The following is a 12,214-nucleotide window of genomic DNA, read 5'->3' as shown; positions in this document are numbered from 1 at the left end:
TAGTTTTCGGATGACTTGCAGCACCGAAATGGCCTTCTTCCACTCCAATTTCATTCTGCAAACTCCTCAGATATTTATTTATTCTAATAATGTTTTTAGATAGCATAATTTTGGAGTGAATAGGACAAAATATAAGATAAGATAACGGTGTTAGTGATTTTTAACGGAATGCATTAATTTGAAACACTAATCATACTTTATGTATGATATATGCTAACTTAAAACTTTTTGTACTAATTTGAAATATTTGTGAAACATTTTGTATGAATGGTGTAATTATCCCTAGATGTATACGTAACAAACCTTTTCTCTCTCACACACACTTTTTATATAAGTAGGGAAGAGAGGGCACACGTCTATTGTTGGATAAGAAGGGAGAGAACAAAACCGAAGGAAAAAATAAAAGGGGGAGAAATCATCAGCCGTCGGACCTAGGGTTTCTGCTCCGTCGATATGCCGAAGAACAAGGGTAAGGGAGGGAAGAATCGGAAGAGAGGGAAGAACGAAGCCGATGACGAGAAGAGAGAATTGGTTTTCAAGGAAGACGGACAGGAATACGCGCAGGTCATGCGAATGCTCGGTAACGGACGGTGCGAGGCCACGTGCATCGACGGCGTCAAGCGCCTCTGTCATATCAGGGGCAAGATGCACAAGAAGGTTTGGATCGCCGCCGGCGATATTATCCTCGTCGGTCTCCGCGATTATCAGGTAGTACAAAAGATTTTAATCCTTTCTATGTGCTTTATCTTCAATTCTAGATCTTGAGCTTTATGCGCCTTGTTATCCCGATGATTTTATGATGTGTTGATTAAATTAGTTGTGTTTTGCTCATCTTAGCTTTGCCAATTTCATATGTTATCTGATAGGTTTCGGTGGGATTTTTTTTTAGCTTCTATTTATCTGTAAGTGGTCCTTTCTTTGCAAATTAAAATTCCACGCCTCAGCAGTTTGTTGTATGTTTGTTGTATTCAATCTTGAATGTTTAGTTTTCAATTGTAAGTTTTCGTTTTGAAGAATTTGGTTCTTACAATTTTAGGTGAAGACGGTTTAGTGTGAGAAGTTAGTTTGCTTGTTCTTTTTCTTACTCAAAACTGTCGATTTGTTTTAGCACCGATGACTTCTTCTCACTGCGTTTATGGCTAATTAGGAATTTTTTCGTCTGTATTTCGCGGTTATTCCCTTTTCTAATTGTGTTAGATTTGAGTAGTTTTGTGGATTTGGATGAGAGGTGATAAAGAGTCCAAAGATGCTTGTTTTTCATATTATCATGTTATTCTGGTATTGCTTTCTTTGTGTGTTATGTTGATGATTCTATAATAATGCCGAATTTGTTAGCTTTATTTTCGTGCGTGGGCTTGGGGTCCTTTTGGTCCAATCCTACCCCTTGATTTGTCTCAGGCTACTGTTAGATTCCAGTTTTGTGGATTTAGATGGAGAGGTTATAGAGTCTCAGAGAATAAATATGCGATGATTCTTTTTTTCTTATTCTTTCCTTATTTTAGTGGTCCTTATTCTATGCCTCTGTTTCTATACAATGCCTACCTAGATTCCAATTCAATAAAAGGGGGAATTTGTTGACCTTAATTTCATTAGTGGGCATAAAGTTCTTGTCACCTTATCTTGTCCAATCTCTCAACTTTATCTGTTATTGGCCGGCCAGTGTTAGATTATAGTTTTGCGGTTAAAGATGGATTGAGTGGTAACGAGTCAATAAGAAATCATGACTACGCGTTGATGTTTGTTTTTTATATTTTCCCTTTTTCTCTTTCTTTTTGTGTGTGTCTAACTCCAGTCTGAAAATTGGTTTATTCTTTGTAAGTTGGGTGAGTTTCTCTCTTCTGATCTTTTCCTTTGCTACTAGGATGACAAGGCTGATGTGATCCTGAAGTACATGCCCGACGAAGCCAGGTTGTTGAAGGCCTACGGCGAACTGCCTGAGAACACTAGGCTCAATGAGGGTATTGCTGGAGGACTTGATGAGGAGGATGATGGCCCTGGCGATGATTACATTGAATTCGAGGACGAAGACATCGACAAACTCTGAAAGCTTTTGAGAACTGTAATCCTATCTATCTTTTTATTTTTTAAAGTAGCCTTTTGGATTTTTGAACACTAGAGGATTGTTGTCTACTATGTTTGATGAAAATGTGTGGATTTCTCTCTACAGTTATTTTGGCTGATATAATAACAGTGAGCTCGAGTCATATACTCCGTGTTATCTCTCGTTCGATATGTATCAGTTGAGCTAGTGAAAAAAGGAAGTTATTTTTTGAAATACGATGATACAAAAAATATTGTCACAAAAGATAGTTAACCACAAAAACATAGTCAAATCCACATTTCTACAACTGATCAAACAATGTGGATTGGACTATGGAGGATAAATACAATGATAAAAAGAGAGTAGCTTGAAGGGAGTGGCTGAAAGGGTAGGACGTTGGGGCAAGTGGCAGAAGACGGCCGCCGGCCTGACGGCAGGGAGGCAGTGGAGCAACACAGGGGAGGTGGCCGCCATTGAAGTAGAAGCTGCCGCTGCCGCTGCCATTTTTGACTGAAGCTCAAGCAACTGTGATTTGTGCAATGGTGGCTTTTTCTATTTTGCTATGGCTCTCTTTATCTATGAAAAAGAAAGTTTTTATTGATTTTCAATGTTAGGATGCTTCCATTGGCTGACACGTGGATAATTCATGCTTTCTCATTGGTTGATTTCCTATCTTGATAATATAGTAATTGAATTTCATTATCAAGTGTTTCATTTATTTTTTCATTTTCTGAATATACTATAAGAAGCTCCATTTGACAGGTCTTAACTCTATATAGGAACTAATATAATTTTTAAATGTTTAAACTCCACTTAATAAACCATATTCTAGCTAGAAATTTTCTTTAAATTACGCAATTAGTAAATAATAGTATTTCCACTATTTAAATATAATAATAGTAATAATACCTCAAAAAAAAGCTATATATGGGCTTGTTTCTAATCTTTTTTATAATGTAGGCCTAATAAAGCTTTAATAGGGATTTGTAAGAAATTGACATATAATCCCACTCACAATTTATGTGATATATAGGCTACACTGCGGCCCGATTAAGACCTACTACCTAAATTAATTAATAAAAATTTGAATGCCTACCTAAATTAATTAAATAACCAATAAATTACATATACAAATTTTCAAGTAGCTCGTTGATGAATGCAAGAACTCCCCTATACACAAATACAAAGCCTTTCTCTTTACCAAAAAATAATATTGCACATATATATGCGTTTGTTGCTTTGTCTCTATTTCTTGTACTATCATAGTATTTCAGTACTATCATTTTAATTTCACACTTATATAAATAGCATGATATCATAATCATACACATCGGCTAACCGGTCAATACGGAATTCAAGCACGAAATGAATAAGAGATGTAATTTCCTACAATTTGAATGTGACACTCTTTGTTCATCTATTCAAAGTTCATAAATTATATACATATGCGTGTACACACAAAATATAGTGAAATATCCAAATTCCAAAGGCCAACTAATCCAACTCACACTATTTGATTAAACTAAGTTTAGCCAACACATAAGAACAACTCAAAAGAGGCTTCAATTCTCTTTTTGTTTGTTTGTTTGTTTAAAGTTGCCACCCCTCTATTCTCTCACTTGTGAGAATATAGTATGCAACAACCAAGCTAGAATAAGCCCTCTCTCTCTCATCCACCAAAACTAATTATTCCCTTCTCATTCATTTCTTGCCATCTGCAACCAAAACCCCAATCCCTCCAAAAACCCATCCCCAAATGCCAACAACACACTGACAAAATATTCATTCAACCATTCATTCTCTCAACTTCTTCATTTCATTTCATCAACATTACTCTCCTTAGTTTTCTTCAATTATGCAATTCTACCATTCCTTCACATACTTCAATATTTGTTCAATCAAGAAATCCCAAAATCACTCCAAAGGAAGGATCTTTTCCAAGTTTTCTTTCAAAAAAACGCGATGAGGGCTCTAACATCGCTCAAAGTAAGGATTTTTCCAAGTTTTCTTTCAAGAAAATGAGATAAAGAGCTCTAAAAACACTCAAAGAAGGCGCGTCTTCAAACTTTTCTTGCAATGTTCATGTGTAAAGACTTGCAATACATATTTTGAGGCATGATCAAGAAGCATCCATTGAAGTTTTGATGGGAGCTACTAAAAGGAGCATCTTGATCATGTTTTGTGCTCTAATGTTGTTCAGACATGTTGAAGCATCATCATCATCACCATCACCACAGAAGAATCAGTCTCAAGGTTCACTGGATTCATTCCTCTACAATTACGCCCTCAACTCCATACCAAAACCTCGTACAGGCCAGGTGTACGAGGTTTCGTCTCCCGCCAACTTCTCGGGCGTGGGAGTCTCACTCCTCCGCCTCAGGGCCCACAGCCTGTGGAAGAACGGAGCCAACCTCAGCTCCATCGAAATCCCACCAAAGGCGGCGCTGCCATTTCCCTTCACAAGAAGAGTTGACTTAGTCAAACAAGACCTCGGCAATTGGTCAACTTCTTACTACAATATTGTCCCAAACTACACGCTAGTGGCTCCGGTCGTAGGCCTGCTGGTCTACAACTCTGACGCGGGTCCCACGAGCACCAGGCTCGTGGGGCTCGAAATGCGAGGGGACAGTGTAATCACTGTGTCCTTCCGCAATGTTTCACTCAATCAGTACGACGCGGCGAGCCTGAGGTGCGTCAGGTTCGCCGCGGACGGCACGTTGCAGCTCAGCAACGTGTCGGGCGGCGGCAGCACGTGCGTGTGGCGGAGCGACGGCCACTTCTCGATCTTCGCTCCGTTGAACATGAAGAAGAATAAGAAGAAGGGGAAGGAGTCCGAGGTGAAGTGGTGGATGATCGGAATCCCTGGCGGCGTCGCTGCGGCGGCGGTGTTGGTCGCCGGCGGCGGAATTTTGTGGTGGTGGAGAAGTGTGAGGAAAATGGAGAGAATTGCGGAGAGAAGTGAAGGTTTGAATTCAATTTGGATTGGAAGTAGCAGAATGCCAACAGCAACAGGTATCAGAACACAGCCAAATCTTGAAAATAGCTATATTCCATAATTCATCATTTTCCATCTTTTTTTTTGGTTTCGATACTATTTCAATTCTTTGGGTTCTTTTGTAAGTGAATATACATGATTTTGTGTTTCTTTTTTTCGATTGATATTGAATTACGTTTTCTTTAGATGTACAGTTTTTATAAGGATTAATTGTGTATAAAATCACAATGAAATGTCATTTCCTGCGCCTTTTAAAATTTGAATGATTATGAAATTTCACATTAATGTTGTCACATAATGTTATGAGGATTGGGGCAAAACTGCACAATCAGTCAAGCTCGGTGTTAGCCGAGCTTAATCGTGCTCGGCAGGGACTGATATACTGTTAGGTGATTGATTGCAGCTCGGTGTTAGCCGAGCTTAATCGTGCTCGGTGATTAGCCGAGCTTGCTGGTACTCGGTATTAGCCGAACTTAGTCGAGTTCGGTGTTGGCCGAACTTAGTCGAGTTCGGTGTTGGCCGTTGTTATTAACTGATGCATAGACAAACGTGAGCCGTCGGATGCGATTAGTTAGTTAGCTTAAATGACAGCCGTTGGATTTGTTTTGGTTGTTAGATTAGTGTTAGTCAAATAGAGTGAATAACCGAGCTGTGCAAGCAGAGTGAGAGAAAAAGTTTTTCATCCATCAGTTTGTAATCTTCCACAAGAAATTGAATACAAGATTTCCATTAATTCTCCGAGAGTTGTTCTTAGCTTTATTCATTTTCATATCGAGTGTTTGTTCTTCTTGTTCCGGAATCGATCTTGTTGTGATAGCAAGATTGAGTCGCGTATTTGATAACATTACAAATTGGCGCCGTCTGTGGGAAAACGAAGAAGGACGACGCATTCAACAATGTCTACCACGAAGTTCGACGTTGAGCGGTTCACCGGCGAAAATGATTTCGGCCTGTGGAGATTGAAAATGAAAGCTGTTCTTATGCAGCAAGGAGTCTGGGATTATGTCAAATCCAAGGCGGATGAGGAGGAGATTCAAGGAATGGATGCGGCGAAATCTCAAGAACTGGAATACAAGGCGTATAGCTCGATTGTCTTGTGCCTCAGCGATAGAGTCTTGAGGGAGGTTCAAAAGGAAGATGATGCCGCAGGAGTTTGGGAGAAGTTAGAGAAAATCTATATGGAGAAGTCGATCTCAAATAGATTGCATCTCAAACAAAGGTTATTCAATTTCAAGTTTTCTGACTCCAAGAACTTAGCAGATCAATTAGAAGATTTTCGCAAGTGCATAGATGATCTTGAGAGTGTGGATGATGCCATGAAAGATGAGGATAAAGCTTTGATGTTATTGAATGCTCTGCCTCAGAGTTTTGAGCAGTTCAAAGACTCAATACTTCTTGGAAGGGATTCGAAGGTGACTTTAGAGGAGGTATATTCTGCATTAAAGCTGAAGGGAATGCAGAAATCTGTCAGCAAGCAAATCGATCAAGCTGCTGAAAGCCTTAATGTGAAGACTGCATCAAAGAAACAATTCAAATTCAAGAAACCCTCATCTGATAAATGGAGACCACGGGGTGCGAAGGAAGGTGATCAGAAGGAGTCAAGAAGTTGTTTTTGGTGTAAGAAACCAGGACACATCAAGCAAAATTGCTTTGCTTGGAAGAAAAGACAAGCTGAAAATCACAAAGAAGATGGTACAGCAGCTATCACTGAGGAAATTGAAGAGGCAAGAGCTCTCAATGTGGTGGAGGATAGTCCATTATCAAGGCTGTGGATCATGGATTCAGGTTGCAGTTTCCATATGTCCTCCAACCTTGACTGGTTCCAAGATTTAAAGGAATCTGAAGGCTCGGTGTTGCTAGGAGATGATCATGTGTGTGATGTAAGGGGTGTTGGGAACATATGCTTGAGGATGGAAGATGGATCACTGCGAAAGCTTACTGATGTAAGGTACATCCCATCCATCAAGAGAAATTTGATCTCATTGGGACTTCTTGAGAAGATAGGTTATAGATTGACCCTTTATGGTGGAGAAATGCTTGTTACAAAGGATGGCCAGATGATTATGAGAGCTATCAGAAGTAATGTACTCTAATATCTACAAGCTGAGCCTATTGATGGTTCTGCAAATTCAACTCAACAAACCATCAATTGGCATACAAGGCTCGGGCATGTAGGAGTTGCTGGGATGATGCAGTTGGTGAAACAAGGCATAATTCAGATGTCTGAGTCTGATGTACAAAGACACATTGGATCTTGTGAGGAGTGCATACTTGGTAAGAGCAAAAAACTGCCATATGGAGTGGGCAAGCACACATCGAAAGAGCCTCTCCAATATGTTCACAGTGACATATGGGGACCTGCACCAGTGAATAGCCTTGGAGGAGGCAGGTATTTCTTATCCTTTGTTGATGATTTTTCAAGGAAGGTTTGGATAGTAATAATGAAAGACAAGTCAGAAACATTCCAGAGGTTTCAAGAATGGTGTGTAGGTGTTGAGTTGGAGAAAGGAAAGCCATTGAGGTGTCTTAGGACTGACAACGGGCTTGAGTTCTTGTCCCATGAATTTGATGGATTCTGTAAAGATAAGGGGATAAAGAGGCACAGAACAGTCCCTCACAACCCACAACAAAATGGGGTTGCTGAGAGGATCAATAGAACCATTCTTGAAAGGGTGAGGTGCATGTTAATAGCGTCTGGAATGTCTAAACCATTTTGGGGTGAAGCAGCCTCTACTGCTGTTGTTTTGATCAATAAATGTCCTTCAGCTGCCATTGAAAATCAGACCCCAGACAGCAAATGGTATGGATCTTATGGGGATTATTCAAAACTGAGGCCATTTGGGTGTAGAGCTTATGCTCACATAAAGCAAGGTAAATTGGAACCTAGAGCTCTCAGGTGTGTAATGATTGGGTATCAGATGGGAGTCAGTGGGTACAGGCTGTGGTGCTGTGAGGAAGGAAACAAAAAGGTGGTGGTTAGCAGAGATGTGATCTTCAAAGAATCTGAAATGCCTTTCCTCAACAAGGATAATCAGAAAGTTCATTTTGAGGTGGAGAACCAGAGAGTAACTACAGATGTAACTCAGACTGATCTAAATGCTACATCTGATGTCAGTGGTGGTGGAGCTTCTGGAATGCAAGCTGAAATCAGAACACCAGAGAGAGTGATTGCTAGAAACAGAGCAAAGAGGAATATTAAGCTCCCTTCTAGATTTAATGATTATGACATGATGCACTATGCACTGGCAGTGGCTGAACAGATGGATTACCATGAACCTTCATCTTATAAAGAAGCAATCAGAAGCCCTGAAAAGGATCAGTGGTTGTTAGCTATGCAAGAGGAGATTGATAGCTTGTATAAAAACCACACATGGATCTTGGTACTGAGGCCTACTGATCAGAAAACAGTAGGGTGCAAATGGATTTACAAAAAGAAGGTTGAGGCCTTCAACAACAACCATATCAGGTTCAAAGCAAGGTTGGTGGCTAAGGGGTTCACACAGAGGGAGGGTGTGGATTACAATGAAATTTTCTCACCTGTTGTCAAACACAGCTCCATCAGGCTATTACTTGCTATAGTTGCTCAAAGAGATTGGGAATTGCAACAACTTGATGTTAAAACTGCTTTTCTCCATGGTGAACTTGAAGAAAAAATATACATGGAGCAACCACCTGGTTTTGTGAAGCCAGGAGATGAAAAGAAAGTGTGTTTGCTAAAAGGAAGTCTCTATGGTCTCAAACAAAGCTCAAGGCAGTGGTACCTGAGGTTCAATGTGTTCATGCAGAAGATTGGGTTTGAAAAATCTTTGTATGATCACTGTGTGTTCATCAAGAGAAGAGGTGGAGTTGCTGTAGCATATCTACTGTTATATGTAGATGATATGCTGATCTCTGCAGAGCATAAGGAAGAGGTGGAGTTAGTGAAGGCTGATCTGAAATCTGAATTCGATATGAAAGATCTTGGTGATGCCAAGAAGATTCTTGGGATGGAAATTATCAGAGATAGAGATCACAAGCAGATATGGCTGACTCAAAGGGATTATATCAGTAGTGTGATCAAGAAATTCCAGATGGATCATAGCAAACCAGTGAGCATGCCCCTGAGTTCACAGTTCAAGCTCAGCAGCAATCAAAGCCCTAAAGATGATGAACAGAGAAGAGAAATGGATAAGGTCCCATATGCAAACATAGTGGGGAGTATCATGTACACCATGGTGTGTACAAGGCCAGATATCAGCCAGGCAATAAGTGTTGTGAGCAGGTACATGGCTGATCCGGGTATACAGCATTGGCAAGCTTTAAAATGGATATTAAGGTATCTCAATGGCACTCGGGATTATGGCATACTGTTTGATGGAAGTAAGAATTTTGATACACAGCCTCTATTGGGATATTGTGATTCTGATTTTGCAACTAACATTGACACAAGGAAGTCCCAATCCGGCTATGTTTTCTGCATGTATGGAGCTGCTGTAAGTTGGAGATCGAGTTTGCAATCTGTGGTGGCACTCTCAACAACTGAGGCAGAATATATTTCCATGGCTGAGGCTGTAAAGGAGAGCATGTGGCTGAAAGGAATCTGCTCGGATTTTGGAGTCGATCAAGAAGCTGTGACTGTATTATGTGATTCAAATAGTGCCATATGTCTATCAAAACATCAGACATTCCATGAGAGGAGCAAGCATGTGGATGTCAAGCTTCATTTTGTGAGGGATGAAGTTGAAAAGGGCTCAGTAAAGATTGAGAAAGTAGCTACTGAGCACAATGCTGCTGATATGCTAACAAAGGTGTTACCCGGACTTAAGTTGAAGTATTGCATGGATTTGGTGAATCTGATTCAGCTGGAGTGATTGTGGAAGATGGATATGCTCTGTGGATTGTCCAGTTGTGTCCCAAGGTGGAGATTTGTTATGAGGATTGGGGCAAAACTGCACAATCAGTCAAGCTCGGTGTTAGCCGAGCTTAATCGTGCTCGGCAGGGACTGATATACTGTTAGGTGATTGATTGCAGCTCGGTGTTAGCCGAGCTTAATCGTGCTCGGTGATTAGCCGAGCTTGCTGGTGCTCGGTATTAGCCGAACTTAGTCGAGTTCGGTGTTGGCCGAACTTAGTCGAGTTCGGTGTTGGCCGTTGTTATTAACTGATGCATAGACAAACGTGAGCCGTCGGATGCGATTAGTTAGTTAGCTTAAATGACAGCCGTTGGATTTGTTTTGGTTGTTAGATTAGTGTTAGTCAAATAGAGTGAATAACCGAGCTGTGCAAGCAGAGTGAGAGAAAAAGTTTTTCATCCATCAGTTTGTAATCTTCCACAAGAAATTGAATACAAGATTTCCATTAATTCTCCGAGAGTTGTTCTTAGCTTTATTCATTTTCATATCGAGTGTTTGTTCTTCTTGTTCCGGAATCGATCTTGTTGTGATAGCAAGATTGAGTCGCGTATTTGATAACATTACACATAATACATGTTTACTCTATTATTCATCTGCATCACCAAAATTTTACATGTTTTGTATTATTTTAGTCGAATTTGCTTGGAAAAAATCAGCATGGGACAATTTAAAATTTTTGAAACTTTGTGATTTGAAATTTATATTTTCAAAAACACAAAATTCGAATTTGAATTTGACTGAACTTATGATTTTACGTTTAATTAAATCTTTTTAGAATTAGTGGAGCTATGGTAAGAGGGAGAAAAAAAGATACAAAAGTAATGTATATAAATATTAGGACGGACATTTGACTTGGTTGATTAAGTATGTATTTCGCGCCGGAAGCATATTATTTGATGAGGAACAAGTTGGCTATTTATTTTATTTTTCAAAAAAAAATATTGGTGGCCCTTGAAAGAGTGGACCATAAATTGCAATAAACATGAAAAATCTATTTGTATAATTTGATGGAATACAGAAATGAACCACTGAAGATTTGTCTATAGTGTGTGGGAAAATAATTATGAATTTGAAGACAAAGTCATTAGGCCAATTGGTTGTTAGGATATTGCTTTCTCTTGAAATAAAAGTATTGACAGATGTGTGTGAATATATAAACAATAGCAGCTCAGACAATCATCATAAATGAATAAAAGTATATAGATATCATGATATGCATACCAAAATATCTTTCTTATTTCTATTTAATCAAAGCTTCCAAATGTTTATACATCGGACAGCCAGAGCCGTCACATCCTCTACCAAAAATGTACAACTAGACAAAACTAGTGATGCTATCGGTTCAAAAACCATGAACGGTTTTGTTTTGTGATAGTATCCACAGCAGTTATAGCCCAGCAATAGCCCAGTCATAGCCTAGTCACAAATTCTTCCTGCCACATCATCAATATTAAAAATCCTCCTGGCACATCAGAAATAGCCCAGCTATACCCTAGTCATATCATAAATAGCCCAGCCACATCAATAGCCACATCACTAATAACACAATATACGAAATTTAATTTACGAGACATATACGAGAAACATTAATAATACTATTTAATTTTTAAAAAAAAGTACAATAAATTAAAAAAAGTACAAAAATTTTAAAAAAGTACATTAATAAAAAAAATTACATTCAAAATCGTCGGGAACCCCCCCGGCGGACTCCCTCCGGTCGGCATCCCGGGTAGCATCTGCTGCCATGGGTACATGTTGTAGTACCCGGGCATCTGATTCCATCCGCCTCCAACGGGGATTGGGGGAGTTTGAGAACCGCTCGTCCCTGAACTAGGCTCGTTGTTCAGATCCATTTCTCGGTGTTGATCTTGTACAGAAATTAAGATAGAGAGAGTACTCGTTAATACAAGAGGTGCGAATGAAAATGAAGTGCAAATCGCATATATATAGTGTTTCGAAAATTAAAAATAAAAAATAAAAAATCCGCTGGGCTATGCGCTGGGCAATCCGGGCACTGCAATGGAGCCGAGAGGATTGCCCAGCGCATAGCCCAGCGGATTTTGACCGCCTAGCGCTAGGCGAAATTGATTTCCGGAAAACCGCTGGCGGTTTTCGGCTCCTCCAATGGTTCGCCTAGCGACCGCCTAGCGCCGGCGCTCTGCTAGGCGGTGCGCTAGGTGCCATTGTGGATGCTCTGAGTGAATTTGGATTGGAATAAATTCAATTGGCTAGTTTTCTGCATAATAAAATATTTTTCAATAAATTAGGATATTGTCAATATGACAT

General features: G+C 39.7%; 2 protein-coding genes across 2 annotated transcripts; both read left to right on the top strand.

Annotated features, from left to right (window-relative positions):
- Positions 1-355: 355 nt before the first annotated feature.
- On the top strand, positions 356-2,204 carry LOC121776007 (eukaryotic translation initiation factor 1A-like). The gene is made up of 2 exons (XM_042173127.1): positions 356-708; positions 1,862-2,204. Exons 1-2 carry the CDS (start codon positions 454-456, stop codon positions 2,042-2,044), a joined length of 438 nt encoding a protein of 145 aa, XP_042029061.1. The 5' UTR covers positions 356-453; the 3' UTR covers positions 2,045-2,204.
- Positions 2,205-4,230: 2,026 nt separating this feature from the next.
- On the top strand, positions 4,231-5,097 carry LOC121776884. Its single transcript, XM_042174036.1, has one exon. It carries the CDS (start codon positions 4,231-4,233, stop codon positions 5,095-5,097), a length of 867 nt encoding a protein of 288 aa, XP_042029970.1.
- Positions 5,098-12,214: the final 7,117 nt, after the last annotated feature.

The sequence above is a fragment of the Salvia splendens genome, chromosome 18 (genome assembly GCF_004379255.2).
Source record: "Salvia splendens isolate huo1 chromosome 18, SspV2, whole genome shotgun sequence".
Taxonomy (NCBI): domain Eukaryota; kingdom Viridiplantae; phylum Streptophyta; class Magnoliopsida; order Lamiales; family Lamiaceae; genus Salvia; species Salvia splendens.
The sequence above is the reverse complement of the archived record's forward strand: the minus strand, read 5'-3'. Positions and strand labels throughout refer to the sequence as shown.

Bases quoted from the DNA above. Each gene is read 5' to 3' on its own strand.
- LOC121776007 (XM_042173127.1), top strand. From the start codon at position 454: ATGCCGAAGAACAAGGGTAAGGGAGGGAAGAATCGGAAGAGAGGGAAG. The intron at 709-1,861 runs GTAGTACAAAAG...CTTTGCTACTAG, and splicing joins TCGGTCTCCGCGATTATCAG to GATGACAAGGCTGATGTGAT.
- LOC121776884 (XM_042174036.1), top strand. From the start codon at position 4,231: ATGTTGTTCAGACATGTTGAAGCATCATCATCATCACCATCACCACAG.